We start from the raw sequence: 19,572 nt of genomic DNA, 5'->3' as shown, positions 1-19,572 counted from the left end.
TGGAGTTAAGTCTCTTCTCCCTTCCTCCTCCCCTATCTGCAGAACTGAATGGAAAATCAGCTGACAAGGAAATTGTAGTTTTTAGAATGCTAGTCCCAGAACACACAACACAGTATAGAAAGGTGAATTTGGCACATTTCCTTACCTCTAACCAATTTCCCAAATATTTCTAAATTATTAGCATTTATTGAGCCAAGTATAATTCTGAGCGCTTTATATGTTATTAAGACATTTAATCCTCTTAACAACATTTGGGAGTATATACTATTGTTACCCACATGATACAAACGAGGAAACAGAAGCATTATATAGAGAAGTCATTTGTTCAGAGGCAAAAGTCACTTACAGTTGGCATATCCAGGATTCAAACCCGGGGTGCCTAGCTATAAAACACTGACTCTCAAACTTTTTATTTTTTTAAACTTTCACACCAATACGTAGCTGAGGAAAAAGTCACAATCAGACGGTAGGGGTAAGAGGCCTTAAGCAAATGATTCTCAAACTGTAGCATGTGCATGTAAGAATCATTTGGGGAACGTGTTACAAATTCAGATTCTAAGACTCACTCCTCAGAAAACTGAGGGTAGGGTCTGACTCTGGAGGTAGGCGGTCAGACTCTGGAGGGTCTGAGAAGAGGAATTTGAATTTTAAACAAGTGATCCCTGGACACCACTCCCATCACCACAGGCCCGTTATTCTGATGCAAATGGCCACAACTGAAGAATACTTACTTGGCAGGGGTTGGTGAGAACAGACAGGAAGACAGAACTTAAAAATATCCTTCTGTCCCCCAGTTGAGATTCAGTCCTCAAACACAACTCCGATCACATCATGTCCTGCTTAAAATCCCTTCAATTCATTCAACAAGCTCATGTAACAGATTAATTCAAGTAGTTACTGAATACATACTATGTAGTAGGCAATATTCTAGGTATCTGGGATACATCAGTGAACAAAACAAAAATCCCTCAGGGACCTGCTATCCTATTGGGTTGGGGAAGGAGACCGTAATGCAACAGACATATTAAATTACATAGTATGTTAAAAGGCAGCAAGTGCTAGGTCAAAAATGCAGAGTAGGGTAAAGAGGACGAATAGTTCAAGGAAAGGCTATTCCAACTTTCTAGATGTTGGTGAGCATGGGCCTCATCGAGAAGTTGACATCTGGAAAAAAGCTCAGAGGAAAGGCATTTCACCCCGTGGATATCTGGGGAAAGAGCATTCCAGGCAGGGCACAGCAAGGAAAGGCTTGAGGCGGAAGCATGCCTAGCAGGTGTACAGGCATCAGCAAGAGGGAAAGCACAAGTGGTCAGATCCTGTCGGGGCTTGCAGGCCACTGTCAGGGCTTTGGCTCTTCCTCTGGTGAGCTCAAGAGTCACTAGAAGGTTCTAGGCAGAGAAGCAATAGGATTCAGTCGGTCTTTTATAAGGATCACTCTGGCTGCTTGTGGCAGGGTAAGGGTGGAAGCAGGGAGACCAAATAAGAAGGCTGCAGTAACCCAGGCAAGAGGTGATGGTAACTCAGAACGACAGCAGCAATGGTGGTCAGAAGCACTCAATTCTGGATGTATTTTCAAGATGGAGTCCGCAGGATTTCTCAAAGAAATCTCAATCTGGCATATCACGAGAGAAAAAGAATCATCAAGAAAAGATTCTAAAGTTTTGATGTTGAGTAATTGAAAGGATGGAGTTTCCAAACAGCTGATATAGGGAAGACTAAGGGGTAGGGAACAGGGTTGTTTACTTTTTATTTATTTTATCTTCAAAAAAATTTTTTTAATGTTTGTTTCTGAGAGAGAGAGAGAGAGAGAGAGAGAGAGAGAGAGAGAGAGAATGAGCTGGGGAGGGGCAGAGAGAGAGAGGGAGACACAGAATCTAAAGCAGGCTCCAGGCTCTGAGCTGTCAGCACAGAGCCTGACATGGGGCTTGAACCCATGAACTGTGAGATCATGACCTGAGTCAAAGTTGGACGCCTAAGCGAATGAGCCATCTGGGCTCCCCTATTTTATCTTTAAATTTACTATGTTTTATTTAATTATTTACTTTTTATTTGTGAGGGTGAGGATAGAGTGGGGATTAGAAGTTCAATTTCAATTTTGGACATGTTAGGATGTCTATTAAACATTTATTTAAGTGGATAGAGTTGGAGAAGAAGTCTGAACCAGAGTTAAAAGCTGGGGCATTTTGGTACACAGACCGTATATGCAATCACCCAACTGGACGAGATTGTCAAGGAAGGAGAAGTAAGTTTAGATGAAGAACAAGAAGTTCAAGAACTAGCCACTGAGACATTCCAACATTAAATGGTAGGGGAAGGAAAACAGCAAAGGAGACTGGGGGATCTCAAGAGGAACCAGTGGGGTTAAAAGGAAACTCAGGGGTGCTGTCTCGTGGAGGCCGCGTGAGGAAAGTGTATTTGGGAAGACGGACTGGCCACCGTCAAATGCTGCTAAGCAGTTCCCATGGAGGGCAGGGGTGAAAGCCTGACTGCTTAAGTGGGTTAAGAGGAGGAAGGGGAGACAGGAATTGGAGATACCGGCCAGCCACAACCTTTTCAAGGACTTTTTATTGACGAGGTAAGGAAACAGCTCCTGTTGCTCACTTAAACCTTACAGCTCCTTGGCTTAACATTAAAGGCCCCTGGTGACCTCGTCCCAATCAACCACTTCGATTTACTAACCGAGTGCCCCATTTGAAACACCCTATAGACCCAGCTGCCATGGTTCTAACTATACTTCAGACTCTCCCATTATCTGCACTCGGAGGGTTCTCTACATGAGAATGCCTTTCACTTCCAACTCCAGATTTCCAAACTAAGTATCATTGAAAGGCCCTTTGCAATGCCTTATCGTCCATAGACACTTCCCTTATCACATCTACTGAGGCTCTCTCCAACCTCTAAACTCTAACAATATTTTCTTTGTACCTTTCTTATGGCTTTTAATATCTTCTACGTTATCCTATAGTTTCATTCATCTTAGCTTTCCCTCTAGATTGCAAGCTCTGTGATTAGTATGCCCAATTAAATGTTTTATGGCCTGAAAGACCTATCATGGTGCTCAATCAATATCCGTGGAATAATTTAAAAATTAATGAAATGTGCTTTCCGTGCCATGTATCACTTAGAAGCACTGGCATATAGTGGTTTGGAAGGTGTGAGGCGAGGAATTTGAATTTTAAACAAGTAAGCCCCTGCTCCATCCCTAGAATTCTAGTTAAATGGTGTGTGGGCCACAATTTGAGAATATATACTTGGTAGGGTTTGAAGAGAAAGGGAAAGGCTATAGCTTGAGAAAGTCCTTCTGTCCCCCAACTGAGAATCAGAGACTTCAAACAATTATGATCACACCATACCCTGCTTAAAAACCCTTCATTCAATAAATTGAAACATTTATTAAACACACACAACATGTCTGACAATATTCAAGGTGACTCTAGGCTCTAGAGTGGCTACCCCACTTGGTATCTAAGTGACCTTGGAGAAGATACAAACTTCTTTAGGCTTTAGTTTCCTTGTCTGCAAAGGCTCGGTGCTCTGTAGAAGAAAGGAGAAAGGATCCTTGAAAAATTGAAAGGTCAATGTGGCTAGAGTACAAAGCGTGGTCCAGAGTGAGACTGGGAAACAAAATAAGGTTATATTATTCAAGGCCTCGTAGGTCATGATGAGAAGTTTATAAAGCCTTTACCCCAAGAGCGAGGGGAGCCTTAAGGAAGGGTTTTCAGTAGGAAGGTGCCATGTCCAGGGGCATTTATATACAATACCAAGAGTTAAAGTGGAATTAGTTTTTCCTCCAGAACAAGGGAAATTAGCACTTACAATCACATCAGTCCAATATTTTGAGGGTACTAAGTAAAAACAGTAATTAATCTTGAAAACCTCATCTGTTCCATTTTCTAAGTAAGATGGAAAATTAAATCTTGCTTACTGGTGTTAACAGGGAGCTCAACTCGGTCCTGGAATTGTGAATCAGTTTCTTTATGCCCTACATACACCTTTTCTCAATTTAAGATTCTGAAAGTTAAGTGTCAGAAATGAAGTCTCAACTACAAAAAAAAAAAAAAAAATTTTATTAAGTGTGAAAGCAAAACAGGTACTTCTATTTAGATATTTTTTACATATTTATAGATAAAACAAACAAATAATTTATCAAAAATTACAAGCTTAAAGAATAGTACTATTTTGAAACAACCAATAAAGTATTCGAAAATACTACATTTTATCCATAATTGGTGAATATTATCTCCAAAAAAAAAAAAAAAAAAGTAAGTTGTATTTTCTTGTGAAACATACAAAAGCGTTTTTAGATGTCTGCCAAGATTGTTCAGGAACAGTCCATCTTGCTAAATCTAAAAGCGTAGTGCCTTTCTGGAGAACTTGTGTTTTTACTAAATAGCTTTACAGACCACCTGTGTTTTCCTTTGGGCTTCGGTGAACTCCTAATCTTCACTTCACTTGCAGACCACAGGGCATCAACATGAACACAGATCAGAGTGAGAGTCTGGGGTCGCTTTTCTTCATACTGAGCGGAGGACTTTCTCCTTAGCCGGGTGGAAGACCATGCTGTATTGGGACGTCCAATCTACGGCACAGGGCTTCACCAAGCCAAAGCAGCCACACTGAAAGAAATCTGCAAGGTTCTGCGTGAACCCAAGGCTGCCAAGGAAGGAAGAGAACACATCTTACTACTTTTCCTGTTTACCTTTTGACAAACATTCATCCAGACCATAAATATTCACTGAGAATTTACAATATACGACATCCTTTGAAGATCCTGCAGGAATCCAGAGGTGAATCAGACCGTTCCCTGGCTTATGGGACATTAAAATTGACGCCCAGTTCCATCTCTGGACCTAAATCCCTATTGTGAGATTCTCTGACTCCTGCCCAGCAACTTAATTTCCTTCTGAGTGCCCCACTAACTGGAATGATGGCTGTCATCAAGAAGTTTCCTTCTTTCCGTTCCCACTGCCCTGATTCAGATTTTGATTATTTCAGAGGCCAGGCAGGCCAGCAACAGTACAGTCAACAGATGTTTGTGGTTTTTTTTTCCTTAAACTTTCTAAGTTAAATATGGCCCTGGCCCTGTCTCAGTTCTTTCCAATTAATCCTTTTTTTTTTTTTTTTTTTTAATAGTCCAGAAGTCTTTTGTCCTTTTTTATACCTATCATCCCATGAACTCGGAGGAGCTCGGGCTCCTTTCCACTGGTTCTCACTAAGTGTGCTTCTCTGGGTGGGGCAGGCTGGCGTTTCTACTGAACGCAAGAACCTTTCTCCTTGGCTTCCTTCTTCTGATCATTTTCCTGCACATGCTTCACACGAGCTGCCTCGGCTCTTAGAGTGCTTGATATGCTCACTACATACGTTAGTTCTCTTGGCAAGAATCTTCCCTCAACTTCTGGGTTTATGACACTGCCAACAGCACGCCGGGTGACACCGTAGACTCCTGCGGTTGTGCCATGGGAACCTTTGCAGCCCGTTCCCTTGATGTCCACAATATCACCTTTCTGACAGATTCACAAGCATGTGGCCAGAACAGCAACTCCGTGTTGTCTAAAAGGCCTAGAGAGAATGCAGCGGGGGCCTCCCCTCCTTCCCTTGTTGCTGGTCATTTTGGCGAATTACTCGAAGATGGCAGTTCCAACCAAAGGGAGGGAGCTCCTTCCAATTAATCTTACCTATCGGACACGGTGTGGTCTTCCAAAAACCTTGCCAAAACCCAAACCCTATACACTAAAACACATCTGTGCCTGAGGATGGCTGTGCATCTGCCGCTGCTGTGACAGTGATCAGGACAGGACCATCTCCACTCCTAGGAAGACCAGCTCCAGAGCTAGTTAGTGAGGGAAAGCAACTCAGGGTAAGACAGACCAGACAAATCTTCAATCTGGGCAGGTTTTTGGAAGCTAGATTCACAGTGGCTCTAAGGCTTTGCCATTAGGTCCTCCAGCCCACATTGCCATCACTCAGCAGTTCCAAACACGCCCCAGCTCTCTCATCTCAGGCCCTTCTTCCAGACTCTTCTCTGGGGCTTGAAATGCCCTCTGTCCTTCTCCATCATGCCCCACCACACATCTTTCAAGGCTCAGCTGAAAATTCCACCTCTGTCACAAAGGCTTCCATTCTTCAGTGGAGTAAATATTTCTCTGGTTAAACTCCTGAGAAAGGACTTTACGATCATCGCCAGTCTGAGACAATCGTCACAAGCCCAATACTACTGTCCACCTTTCACCACCGAAGCCGTCTCTTCTCAGTTTAGTCAACTGCTCTCCTCTCTAAACACAGATCATAGTCATATCCCAGGCTCTGATTTCCTTGTCTAACAGCCTAACAGTTTCATCTCGTACCACAAGTGTGCTTTAAAATAGACTGCTCATGAGATATGCAGTGGGCGTTAAATCCCCAGAGGGCTCAGGGTCACCTCTGCAGCACTCCCAGCTTCCAAGACCCCGATATATATGACAGGGAGATAAGCTTCAAAGCCTCACTGTTCATATCGTAAGATGACAGGCTTCCTACAAACACTCATTTTCTACTGAGGACAGGTTTTATACAACCGATGCTCTTGGGAAAACATACCCCAAACCCGAAACACTAGTTTCTCCCTGACGCGGATGGGCACATTAAACACAGGGCTTAAAGAATTACTGGTGATAGAAAGGTAGGTTGAAAATCTTGGCAAAGTTCACAATCTAATGCTTTCTGCAGACAGCCTGGTGGCTGGAATTCTCAGCCACGTGCTCGGTTATCTCACACTGACTTCACGCCAGCAACATGCAATCCTGTGACCATGTGGCTTGACTAAAGAGATTCCCCACGTTGGCAAAACTTCAAAGTCACTTAGCTATTTGCGCCAAGTCCAGCAGACTAAGTCCCAAATTCTTACCACCTTGGGACTCATGACCTCACCACTCATCTCCTGTCAGTCACTAAGGCTTCCAAGAAATAAGAGGTTCAACTCCACCAGATAGCAAGTTAGAGTGCAGCATGGCCTGAGTGGTGGCAGCAGACTGGGAAACCAATGGTTAGGCTAGCATCCTCCACAGGACTCAGTGGTCAAAACAGATGGGACTTACTTGTATGGGGTCCTCCTGAGGGACAATGTCTGTTTCATATGCCTGCTCTGCTTCAACAGGCTGGTTTTCTCGTGGGAAGTCAGGCCCAGGAAAGCAATCTGCAAAAGAAGTTTGGAAGGTACATGAAAAATACCACTACGTCAAGGTTCCGTTTCTCTCCGTGCATCACAGGACAGAGGTAAACATTCAGTACTCCCCCAAATACAGTGTCACCTCGCCCTCTAAGCAAGGATCATGGTGAGGATAACAACAGCTCAACAGCTCTAAATGAGACTCTCCTATGTAAATCTAGGAGCTGAGCAGTTGTTTATTTATTTATTTTTAAGTAACCTCTACACCCAATGCGGGGCTCAAACTCATGACCCCGAAATTATGAGTCACACACTCTGCTGCCTGAGTCAGCCAGGCACCCCTGAGCATTTATCCTTTTGACTGATTTTTATTAACCTTCAAAAAAGCAAAGTCATGAAATAATTGCTTTAGTGATTTAAGCCAGGGCTTACCACCTTGTTTAGGTTCTCAACACGTTCAGCATGCAACTTTTAGATGAATAAAACAATATGTGATCAGCATTACTGCAATTCTCACTTTGTGTATGCTTCTTAGTAGTTCTTTAGAAAGGGCCAAATGAGGGGCACCTGGGTGGCTCAGTCAGTTAAGCGGCCGACTTCAGCTCAGGTCATGATCTCGCGGTCTGTGAGTTCGAGCCCCGCGTCGGGCTCTGTGCTGACAGCTCAGAGCCTGGAGCCTGTTTCAATTCTGTGTCTCCCTCTCTCTGACCCTCCCCCGTTCATGCTCTGTCTCTCTCTGTGTCAAAAATAAATAAATGTTAAAAAAAATTAAAAAAAAAAAAGAAAGGGCCAAATGGAAAAGTTAAAGAACATTTAAATGTACTGAAGTGAAGAACATTTAAATCCACAATTTGGGGAAAGGTAAGAATTCAGGTAACTTAAATACTCCCAAATATGGAGCACCTGGGTGGCTCAGTCGGTTGTGTCTGATTCCTGATTTCAGCTCAGGTCATAATCTCATGGTTTCGTGAATTTGAGCCCCACATGAGCTCTGCAGTGACAGCGTGAAGTCTGCTTGAGATTCTCCCTCTCCCTGTCTTCTGCCCCTACTCTACTCACACTCTCTGCCTCAAAATAAATGAATAAACTAAAAGAAAAAAAAAAAAAAAACCTCCCAAATCATCCGGGTGCCTGGGTAGCTCAGCTGGTTAAGCGGCCTTCAGCTCAGGTCATGATCTCATGGTTTGTGGGATCGAGCCCCACATTGGGTTCTGCTTGAGAGCAGATTCTATCCCTCCCCCACTCACACACTCTCTCTCAAAATAAACATTAAAAAAAAAAGACCCTCCCAAATCATTAAAACAACTATTACTGAGTTACCCCCATTTAATCCTGAAAATAACTCAAACATCAAGCTCCTTATCTGTAAAACAGAGATTATCACACCATCCTCCCTCATCAGATTGCTTAAGAACTTGACATCATATATTTAAAATACCCAGTGCAGAGGCTCCTGGAGGTAAAGTAACTGGTCCAAAGTCACACAGCTTAGAGAGTGGCAGAACTGAGACAGATACCTCAGTCAGCGTGAGAATAAAGTTCATGGTCCTTACCACAAACTACATGCTCAGTTTGACTTGCTATAGTCAAACCCATGACTCACCAGAGCAGTCATCAAATGAAAGGCTTCGAACAACAGAATTGGTTTGTTTATTAAGAAAACAACATTACTAGGGGGCGCCTGGGTGACTCAGTTGGTTAAGTCCGACTTCAGCTCAGGTCATGATCTCACGGTTCATGAGTTCAAGCCCCGCGTAGGGCTCTGTGCTGACAGCTCAGAGCCTGGAGCCTGCTTCGGATTCTATGTCTCCCTCTCCCTCTGTCCCTCCCCTGCTCACACTCTGTCTCTCTCTCCTTCAAAAATAAATACACATTAAAAAAAAAAATTTTTTTTTAAGAAAACAACATTAAATTGCTGTATTTGAAAACTATCCAAAACTTTGAGTTCATTTTCCTTGCCTTAGAAAGTATTAACAAAATTAAGGTTTCTTTAAAAAATTGAGGGGCGCCTGGGTGGCACAGTCGGTTAAGCGTCCAACTTCAGCCAGGTCACGATCTCGCGGTCTGGGAGTTCGAGCCCCGAGTCGGGCTCTGGGCTGATGGCTCAGAGCCTGGAGCCTGTTTCCGATTCTGTGTCTCCCTCTTTCTCTGCCCCTCCCCCGTTCATGCTCTGTCTCTCTCTGTCCCAAAAATAAATAAACGTTGAAAAAAAAAAAAAAAAATTGATATTATAGTCTTACATATACTGTCCTTGTCCTAAGCCTCCAGAAAAGAAGAAAGAGAATTAAAATCCATGTCTGAAACCTTAGGTTCTACATCTGCTTCCACCTCTCACCACCCTTATGGACAAAACTGGGCACTCGACATCTCATAGGCTTAGTTTTCTCACCTTTAGAATGGAGACACTACTTTGGCACAATCTATACCTCAAACGTCTGTCGGGGAATAGATAGGAAAGTGCTCTGGAATATGTAAAATACAGATAAATACTAGGTATCATACGAGATAGTAGTTAATATTAATAATCACTGATGCTAATACTCATTCTTACTGCCTGAGTCTGTCGATGCCAGAGGGGCAGAAGATTAAGATGAATGTTCAGAAGCCTCCGTTCAGTCGGTGTTACCAGCTAATTCCTTTCCTTGGCACTTTTTTCCTTTGTCTGTCTTTATCACTGTGTTACTATTATTGTAGAACTGGTTACTTCCCTGTTAAAGTGGAATGCACTTTTTTTTTAATTTTTTTTTTTTAACATTTATTTTTGAGACAGAGAGACAGAGCATGAACGGGGGAGGGGCAGAGACAGAGGGAGACACAGAATCCGAAGCAGGCTCCAGGCTCTGAGCCATCAGCCCAGAGCCCGACGCGGGGCTCGAACTCACGGACCGCGAGATCGTGACCTGAGCTGAAGTCAGACACTCAACCCAGGCGCCCCGTGGAACGCACTTTTGAGGAGTAATGCTCTAATTATGTGAGGTCTCACAGTAATTGGCTCAGACTGACCACGGCCGTCCATTCCACAAGCACGGGCCACAGCAACAATGAGAATTAGGTTATGCTCATAGGGGAAGGAAGGCAGCAGGGAAGGGACAGTAGCTTCTTCGGAAGCTCAATGTGGCTACTACTGCCCTGGAGAGTGAACTTTCTAATGGCCATGACCTTCCCTAGAAGTGTAATTACCATGGTTACACTGGTTAGTGTGGGATCTTGCATTTCCTCCCCACTTCTACCCATTTAAGTGCTGCATAATAATCAGGACAACAAACAGGGTTGGAAAAAGTGAGAGAAGAGAATCATCTCACACCTGCACAATGCTTTTATATTTTATATCATGTTTTCACATACTGTATGATTTAACTGTATGATGAAAAAAGCCTTTGAACAGGATGGTCAGTGGACCTAAGTTTCCGGTTCTGATTTTGCCACTTACTGGGTGACCTTGAGCAAGTCAGCTCTCTGTAACTCTATCCGTAAAGTAAAAAGATCAGATTAGATCATCCCTACAGACAAATTAACAACTCATTATTCTAACCTTTAAACGATCCTGTGAGAGTAGCATTATCAACCCCATTTTACAGACAAGGAACTGAAAATCCAAGAGTCAAATGACATGCCTAGACCCAGAGAGTAAGCGACAGAGGTGGAACTAGGACCCAAAAGCCTTCTGATTTAAAATTCAAGTCTTTCTACCTTATTACAGTGTACTGGAAATTTTACTCAAAGGCTTTACAGAAGAGAAATTAATACCTGAAAGAGCTGATTTAATAATAAAAATGTTGACCACGAGAAGTGGAAAGTTGCTAGCATGAAGATATATAAAACCCAGGGGGAACAGGCCACAATCTGATTGAGGTAGGTCCACAGTCCATCTTCTCTGAATGTCGTGGCACAATGATTTGACCAATCTGTGGAGTCACAAAAAAGAAACTCATTATTTAAAAAGGCAACAAACCAGTGATTATTGTACAAGAAGATAAAATCGCTGCACTTCTTTTCAGGGAGAAGAGACGGTAAGACATGAGAGCACAGAATAGAACCCAGCTTTAAGGATTTATCTTCCGGGGGTACTTGGATGGCTCAGTCGGTTAAGCATCCGACCCTTGCTTTTGGCTCAGTCCATAATCTCATGGTTTGTGGGTTGGGCCCTGCGTCGAGCTCCACGGTGACACTGCAGAGCCTGCTTGGGATTCTTTCTCCCTCTCTCTCTGCCCCACCCCTGCTCATGCTCTCTCTGAAAATAAACAAATAAACTTTAAAAAAAAATTAAAAATAATTTAAAAATCTAAAACACGGTGAAAAAAAAGAATTTTTCTTCCAAGTGCCAACTTAACTAGCCAAGGTGAAAAACTGGCACCTCATTACTCACTAAAGCTATATGATAACACTGCATTGGTAGCTGGCAGTAAAGGAATAAAAGCAAAAAAGTTCCATAAGACCGCCACTAAAACCACCATTTTCGGCATAAAATGAACCAGCCCAAAGTTAATTGTTTAAGGACTTGATGACAGAGAATGACTGGATTTAATAAATGTCTGTCTTAGAAAATTCTTTATTTTGTCCATGATACACAGGAGTCTATTATAGCACTGAATAAACTCTTATTAAGGGTTCAGATCACTTGGCTGTTGTAGGCGCAAGAAATCCTGTAAGCGCCCAGATAACCATGGGAACACAACCTAACAGCATGCAGTTATTGGGTGTACTTCTGCACCGGCACCATAATTTATCCTGTAGAGAGGGAGAAAGTCCAGGTAAGGGAATTCATGAGACAGACACCCCTAGGAAAAGAGTAAAGGGAAAAAGATTCATATAGGAGAGAAAAAGATTCATATAGGCACGGCTCACTTTCTCTCCAGGAACACCTATTTATACGCCAATTAAAAGAGAGGACTTCACTATGGCCTTTGTGACCTCCCTAAGCTATGCAGCTAAGAGCAGTACGAAGGAGAATGAAGGTAGGAAGCAGCAGAAACAAGGGAACAAATCCTCAAGGTCTTGCGAAGCCAATGGCTTCTGTAGGCCTCATGACAGTTTATAAAGGGCAAATTATTTTTGAAATAAGAATTCTGTAAATTTTCACCTTGAGGTTTCATAAATGCCTCTGACAATTTGATAAGTAGTTTCAGACAGTTTCCCAAAGCAGCACTTAAGAGCTCCTGGGACAGAAAGAAAATGAGTCCCTGACTTTACTATCACCTGTCTGTCCATTTTAGTCTTAAAAGAAAAAAGTCTTTTTTTCCCCCATTTTGAGCCTCATTTGATTCCCAACCATCTTTCATGACTATACGTCAGAAGCAATCTAAGAGTAATCACCACAGAGTAACCATCAAGGCAACAAGTTAAGGCAAATTACACTCTCTTGAGAGCTTCTCATTAGGACGGCAAAGATGCCTCTCGTGCACCTGATATGACAAAAAAGACTATAATTCCCAACGGCAGGTACAGGAAACAGCTGCTGAGTGGGAAAGAATACCTACTTTCTTCCAGCTTACAGATTTCTACTGCTCTCTTCTGGGAAATTTTTTGATCACACGGCATGACCCCCAACTAGAATTTTCATAGGACTGATTACAGATTTAATGTCAAAGATAATGGCCACAAATGGCCACGTACATTATCTTCTGCGATATACAACTTTAATATGCGCTAATAATACATTCTTATCAGGTGGTCACTGGCTAATGATAGGGGACTCATACTGTACCAAGCCGATCATTTTCATTTTTAGATAGCTCTGCCAGCTACAGTGTTCTTTCTAACCATGATCTAAAATCTTTCTCCCTGTAACTTGCAGGATGCTGACCCTTTCTGAGTGTCCAACCTGAAAACAGACCTCACAAAGGACAGAACGGATGGAGGCTACACAGAGCCAGAAGTAGCTGTAACTGGCTCACGCGAGGCTCGTGTGCATCAGGGCCGTCGCATCAGGAGTGTTAATGCCAAACAAAGAAGGTGGGATGGCGGGGAGGCCTTGTTAGAAAAATGAGGCACAAGTTCATTTTTCCTGTCTGTGAAGTAATGATAAATGACATGATGTCCTCATTCGGTGCCAGAATATAAATGGGATAAAACTAACAAAATACGTTGACTAGTCTACACGGTCGCAGGTGAATATAAAGAGGACCATTTCTAACAGACAAAATATAATACAAAAATTGGTTCAGAGCCAGAGAATAGAAACAAAGAGGGAAGAGCCAATGCACAGAATACGAAAGCAAAGTGGAGAGAAGGAAAGTGATGGAAAATTACTTCTGTCCTTATCAATACAGTCTTATGCTGGACACAGACACCAAACAAAGGGGACTATTTTTAGTGAAGAGAGAAGCAGGAGAGACAGAGTGGTGTAAAACCTGGCTTCTCTCCCAATAGGATCACGTCCAAGGGACAAGTTGGTCCACGGGCCAGCCTAAAAAGGTCTTCCAGGAACATGCTTTATTGTTAGGCATTAAAAGGGCAGTTCTCTCAGTAGAAAGATGCACTGCCAAGAAATCTTTTACTTCTTACACCACAGGACATAACCTAAGAGGTTTTTTAAATTTCAATGCTCAGGATTATTTATGGCCTTTGACAAGAAATGGTACCAGGGATCACAACCTTCCGACTATTAGGTCCATTTGAGAGCGTGGCACTTACACTGAACTACAGAAGCTTTCCCTACTGATCACAGACACCCAAGGTGTCAGACGAGAAAGGGGCTGACAAGGTAACTAACTGAAGCCCTCTCCATGCCTAGGGCAGGGCAAAAAAACCCAAAACACAACATGTCACACAGACATTGATTAATAATCTCTAAAAATGAAATGCCAAACACCCAAAACTTGATGTTTCTGGGGAGGGTAACTGGGAGGCTAGGGGACAGAGTAGAAGGAATTCTTTTTCAAAAACTAAGCAAAATTTAAACTAAAAAAAGCTGGAGCAGAGGCCGGGGGAAGGCAGGGAGAGGCGGTGCTTAGGATGCCAAGGGAAAAAGAAACTAAAGTGGAAAAAAACGTTGCTAACATCTTCCTGGATCATTCTGCATTTTAGCACAAGCAACAAACTAGTACTCCACTGTTGGAATCTAAGACCTGAGCATGAACGTAACAGGAAGGTGGGAGGAAATGGATTTATAGTGAAGCCACATTCTCCCAAAGTCTTCAAAATAAACAATAAACAGCGAAACAAGGAAAGCCAAAATAAATAAACTACAAGCACTATACGCTTTCCCAGTTAGGTAAACCACTCCCAGGTTTGAGAAGCACAGCCGTGCAACTGTTAAGAGCTAACCCAAATCCTTCCTGCTTCAATGTAAACCCCGTTCTTCTTAGTCCATCAGCTTGGAACAGCTGGATGTCACTCCCTCCTCGAGTCCCCCACACGCCTGTTCACACAGCTACTGAGAAGTTATTTTTCTGTCTCAGGCATGCAGAATAAGTGGCCTAATGTTCCCTTCCAGGTCATTATTCCCAAACTTTCAATGACTATTCGCTCTCCCATTAGCTCTAAGCTGTGACTTGACATTTATCAAGAGTTGTGTTCCTTCACTATGGTGACCACCTCCGCCTTCCTTCAACCTGTCCAGCACCAACCTTTTCTTTTTCCTATTTTATTTACTTATCACTTCCCTCGCTTTGTGCCTGAGCCGCTGATTTTTCCTCACTTCACTGGGTGATAAATCTGCACCTGCCTTACATGACTTTATATTCTGACCACTTCTCAAATTTATCAAGGTCGCTTTAGAATACAATCTCTTCCCAGGTGCTGACAACTAACCTCTTCAAGTCTTCCTTGCAGCTTTACCAATGCTGAGAGTCTTAGAGGCAGCCGTTTCGTTTTTAGTAGGGGTGTGGTTCATAGTCACCCAGCCAGAATGTGCCATTCAAGAATTTACCAAGAAAAGTATGTATGACTATGGGTGCATGAGCTTGCTGTAAGAAAAATTTATACTTACAGATGAAAGATTCATATATAATCCAATCACAAACAACGGAAAGGAAAAATAAGAAGAATATGTAATAATGATGGTTGCCGAAACCTACAGCAAAAAGAAAAAACACATTTAATACTTTTGCTTACAATGATTTTCCAGATCAAGACCTTACTAACCACTTTCCTGTCAAAAGCTTCCACCAAAGTAAAAAAGTAAATAAGCTAGTACTTTGCATTTAAATACCATTAAACCAAAACCAAACAGCTCTGATATGTCATGGTCAACTGTCCATGTTAAATGAACTAATATTTATCTGCTGCTTACCTAAGAGAAGATACCTTTTTTGAACAGAGCAAGATTTACTAAGCATATGCAGCTCTAGGGTGGCCTATACTGCATCGGAGGAAGGGGAACAGGCAGGACTTTGGGCAAATCATACCCTATGCTCCTTGCACATAACAAATTTAAGAAGTACAATTTCTGAACATCAGGGATTCACTTGATCAGGGGAACAGAGAAAATGAATCTGAAGAGCAGCACTAAATAGATCTGCTGCAGGCGCCTACACACAGAAAAAGAGGGGCAGCCTGCAGCCTCTCTCGCATATGCTGCTTGTTTCTGCTGCTCTCTTGACAATGGAGTTGTGAGCACTCTGATGCTAATGGCACCAAAGTACCACCATGTTCCCACTTTCTCCGAAGACAGCAAAGCCCAGCAGCAGGAGCAATGCCCAGTGCAATGAGGAGACCTAGGTCCACGGGTGACTAGTTGTGTGACTACAGGGAAGTCATTTAACCTCTCTGATCCGGTGTTCTTGCTTTTAATATGGGGATAATCTCTCTTCTGTCTGCTTCATAGGCCTGGCAGCCAAACAAGATGATCCACTACGTTAAATGCAGCATAATAAAAATATAGGGGCTCACTACTGTTGCTTTCCCACTTCCATTCACAGCTGCCTGCCTGAATGTTAATCATCCCATCTTTACGGTGGGATGGGGTCCATGAAGCTTGGGACCCTAGGAATTGTCTCTTCACTGTTCTCTAGGAACAGTACAGAACATCAAAATGCACTAAAGAAACCTGACTCACTGAGGCAGCCTTTTGTTCAAGATTATAAAAGCATATCCTCTCCTGGAGACAAATAACCATAGTTCCTCTGAAGTTCCTCATAATAATCCCCTGGCTTTTACAGTGACCACTCAGAGGAAACTCAGGGCTACCGACCAGGACAAGGAATACTCCACACCATCTCTGGTTCAAGCTCCTACCTGAGCTTTGAAGGAGCCAAGTGGAGAAGTACATGAGAGAGAGAAGCCACAAAATGTGGTAAGAACCTGGTTATTTGGTGTAGAAGACCAATACTACTAAAGTAACCTCAAGCAAATAATTTGCCTTTCATATTTTTTCACCTCTAAAATGGAGACAGTAATGCCAACCTCATAGGTGTGCCCTGATGATCAGACAGGAAACTATATTCAAAACTGCTTTATAAACTCTAAAATACTATACAAATGACATTAATTATTATCAACATCAAGTTTTCCAAACGTGTGAACACCGTAGAGAGGATTCTCTGACAAAGAAGAACTACAAAACGGACCCCCGAGATGCCCTTCTATTTTTTCTATTAATCACACATATAGCCAAATATATACTTAACTTCATAGTGTTAACTAAGAAATTCAATCTCTCACCTATGCACCGTCCAGTCCACAGACAATGCTGATCGTATCGAGCGACACAGGAGTTACACACGTGGCAATGAAGTGACCTTAATGGCTTCCTTATCTAAGTGGGCAATGAAGACATGTCTAAGCAAAACTCAGTGTCTTAAAGTGGTAACAAACCACAAGCAAACTCTTACTCCTAAATCATAAAGGCATGGGTACAAATAATCCTAAATAGATCATCAATTGACAGAGAGGCTCTGGAATGCCTTATTAATATTTACTTCCACATATATATTTTGAGTAGGCCAACAATAAAGGGGTTTTGAATTCCAGAACCTATTCACACTGATGAAAGGGAAATAAGGCAGCACCATTAAGAAAAAGGGAAAAGGAAACCCAAGTTACATTTCTGGCTCTGCCAATAATTTGGGGGAAGTTACTTCTTCCCTCTAGGCTTTGATTCCTCAATTGCAATGAGAGGTTTCACTAAGTGGTTTCTAGGGTCATCACGAGCCTCTGACTTGAAGTTAGTTCTAATATATCCTTCATGGCAGGAAAAAGCAATCAAAACACACTATGGATCATTCACAGAGAGATCTAACCACAGACATCTTGGAGAAACTGTAAACATCATTCCTTCGTATGCTCAAGGCAGAAAACTATTCTGATAGTAATACAAAATCAGAAACTGGTAAAAACGAAGGTGTGCAAATATACCAGGGAGATTTAACAAATGCTTACGTGAGAAATGTTACCAAGAATATGCTTTCTCACTACGGGATAAAATTATTTGAAAAGAAAAAAAAAAGACTCACAAGGCACGAGGTACAAAATGTTCTGAAGTCCAGACAGCCAGTCTCTGCAAGGGTGATGATATTCTGAAAGGCACGAAATTTGACCTTACAATTATGTTTTATTGGGGAACGGACAAATGCACGGTTATACACCATTGTCACAGCTCTCTCTCCAAACTGAGGTGGCCAGGAAAGCAATCTGGAATACCTGCCACCACATCATTCTGTGCCTGAAAATAATGTGACTTTTCAAGGCTGCATTTCCAACCACAGCCAATAAATTAGAAGGCACACATATTACACCTCCCCATTCTCTCCATGAATGGCAATCATCTAGTTATAATCTGCTAGAGAAAACTAAACATACACGGATACATTCATAAAAAGCAAACAAAACCCATCAGTATACGTTGTAACTGATGGTGATAAGCACCACAGGCTCAGTCTTCCAGGAATTGCCTATAGGTAACACCGACAACGACAATTCTAAATATTCAAAGTGAAAGAAGACACGCATGTCCTCTGACACCTTCACATCTTAGGAAGAGAAGGGGCATCTCTTGGCCATAAGGAGGGCTCCCCCTGGCCCCTGCCTGGTTACTCGCCATGTATCAAATGGGGGAATTTAAGCTAAATGATCATTATCTAAGTGTTCCTATAAAGAAATCCAGATCATGTTCGCTAACAGAAATTACATTTGAAAAGTCTTGGGTCTGACTTTAAGAGGAAATACAAAATACTTTTTAAAACTTTTCCATAAATAAATGAAAAGGAATGACAGTGGAGAAATCTCAACTTTGTTGATTTATGCTGCATCTATTACATGCCAAGGCCCCGGAGATGCAGCCATGAGAAACATGAACATTGCTACAACCTTCCTATTAAAAAAAAAAAAAAAAAAAGTAACATTACAAAGAAAGCTCACCGTTTTCCTTTCTTCTTCAGAAGCTTTAGTGAAGCCTGGATCAGTTGCCCAAGTCTTGTAGAAAAAGTAGAGGAAGCCTATTAGGCTGAGAATGAAAGCAAAATAGAAAGGGGTGCCTGCTAGATGTGAAGGCCACGTTAAGGAATGTATCAACTTCCACTAAGAATAACATAATTATGACATAAGCAAATTTCATCATCGGTGCCTAAGAATCTCTCTGCATTCTAACCTCACGTTCCATTATGAATACACATCCCTGCCCCCAAACCTGACCCCATCCTATGTTCTAATCCCACAGGGATTTGCTCATAATTGGCTAATAATTAATCCCTTCTAATTAGCTGAAACTCATACAAAAATTATTGACAGGAATGGTTGCAATATATAAGGAACATCCTGAGAACTGAAAAACATTCAAGATCCAAATAAGTTCATCTCTAATGGTGTTACCATGGCTCTCCTGTAAGCATCTAAAAGAATAATTATCAGTCATTTTAACAAAATCATTCAAAGAAACAAACCACTTGATTCAGAGATTCCAATTAAAAATATTTCCTTATACATTAGATAAATGCTTGCAAAAATTTACTAATGGCAAGTTTAATTAATGCCTGTCACTGTATTAGGCTGTAGCGGTTTAGAAATTTAAAAAACTGCTCTTTGCAAATTAATTACAAATCAAGTACTATTTTGGGAAAGGAAGATACTATAGACACATTAAGATAAAAAGTATTTCAAGGATAAATATTGCCCACTTGGAAATGTTTTTGAAGCAGTACAAATTCTTTGTATAAAAAGTAAAACTTTGATCCAGGGAAAGACAAATGAAGGTGCAGTAAGTAATAAGCCAGTATACCAGTAGTAAACCAATTCTCCTTGCCCAGTTTAAGTCATTACCAACACAGTAACCACATCTGCCTTCCAAGGTATTATCAGGCTGTCTTGTGCCAAACTTTGGAGTGGAAAAGGCAGCCATAAAACAGACTCTAAACCCTCGCTATTCAAAGTGTGGTCCATAGACTCACAGCAATGGCTTTACCTGGGAGTTTGCGAGAAAGGCGTCACTTCAGACTTCACCCCAGACCTGCAGAACCAGACTCTGGATTTTAACAAGATCCTCAGGGGATCCA

General features: G+C 42.0%; 1 protein-coding gene across 4 annotated transcripts in view; it reads right to left on the bottom strand.

The window, feature by feature from the left end:
• Window positions 1-4,044: 4,044 nt before the first annotated feature.
• Window positions 4,045-19,572, bottom strand: part of ZDHHC13 (zinc finger DHHC-type palmitoyltransferase 13) — a 51,917-nt gene continuing 36,389 nt past the window's right edge. For all 4 annotated transcript variants that reach the window (XM_047070836.1, XM_047070837.1, XM_047070840.1 and 1 more), the window contains 7 exons: window positions 18,443-18,567; window positions 17,539-17,601; window positions 16,748-16,841; window positions 15,075-15,158; window positions 10,892-11,049; window positions 7,074-7,171; window positions 4,045-4,653 (listed from right to left, as the gene is read on the bottom strand). In XM_047070836.1, coding sequence (XP_046926792.1) covers window positions 4,515-4,653; window positions 7,074-7,171; window positions 10,892-11,049; window positions 15,075-15,158; window positions 16,748-16,841; window positions 17,539-17,601; window positions 18,443-18,567 — 761 coding nt within the window. In that variant the 3' untranslated portion in view covers window positions 4,045-4,514. The remainder of the gene's footprint in view (window positions 4,654-7,073; window positions 7,172-10,891; window positions 11,050-15,074; window positions 15,159-16,747; window positions 16,842-17,538; window positions 17,602-18,442; window positions 18,568-19,572) is intronic.

The sequence above is a fragment of the Lynx rufus genome, unplaced genomic scaffold (genome assembly GCF_022079265.1).
Source record: "Lynx rufus isolate CCGP_SWC_20201006 ecotype Redwood Valley unplaced genomic scaffold, mLynRuf1.p SCAF_9, whole genome shotgun sequence".
NCBI lineage: Eukaryota > Metazoa > Chordata > Mammalia > Carnivora > Felidae > Lynx > Lynx rufus.
This window is presented reverse-complemented; position numbering and strand designations above follow the sequence as displayed.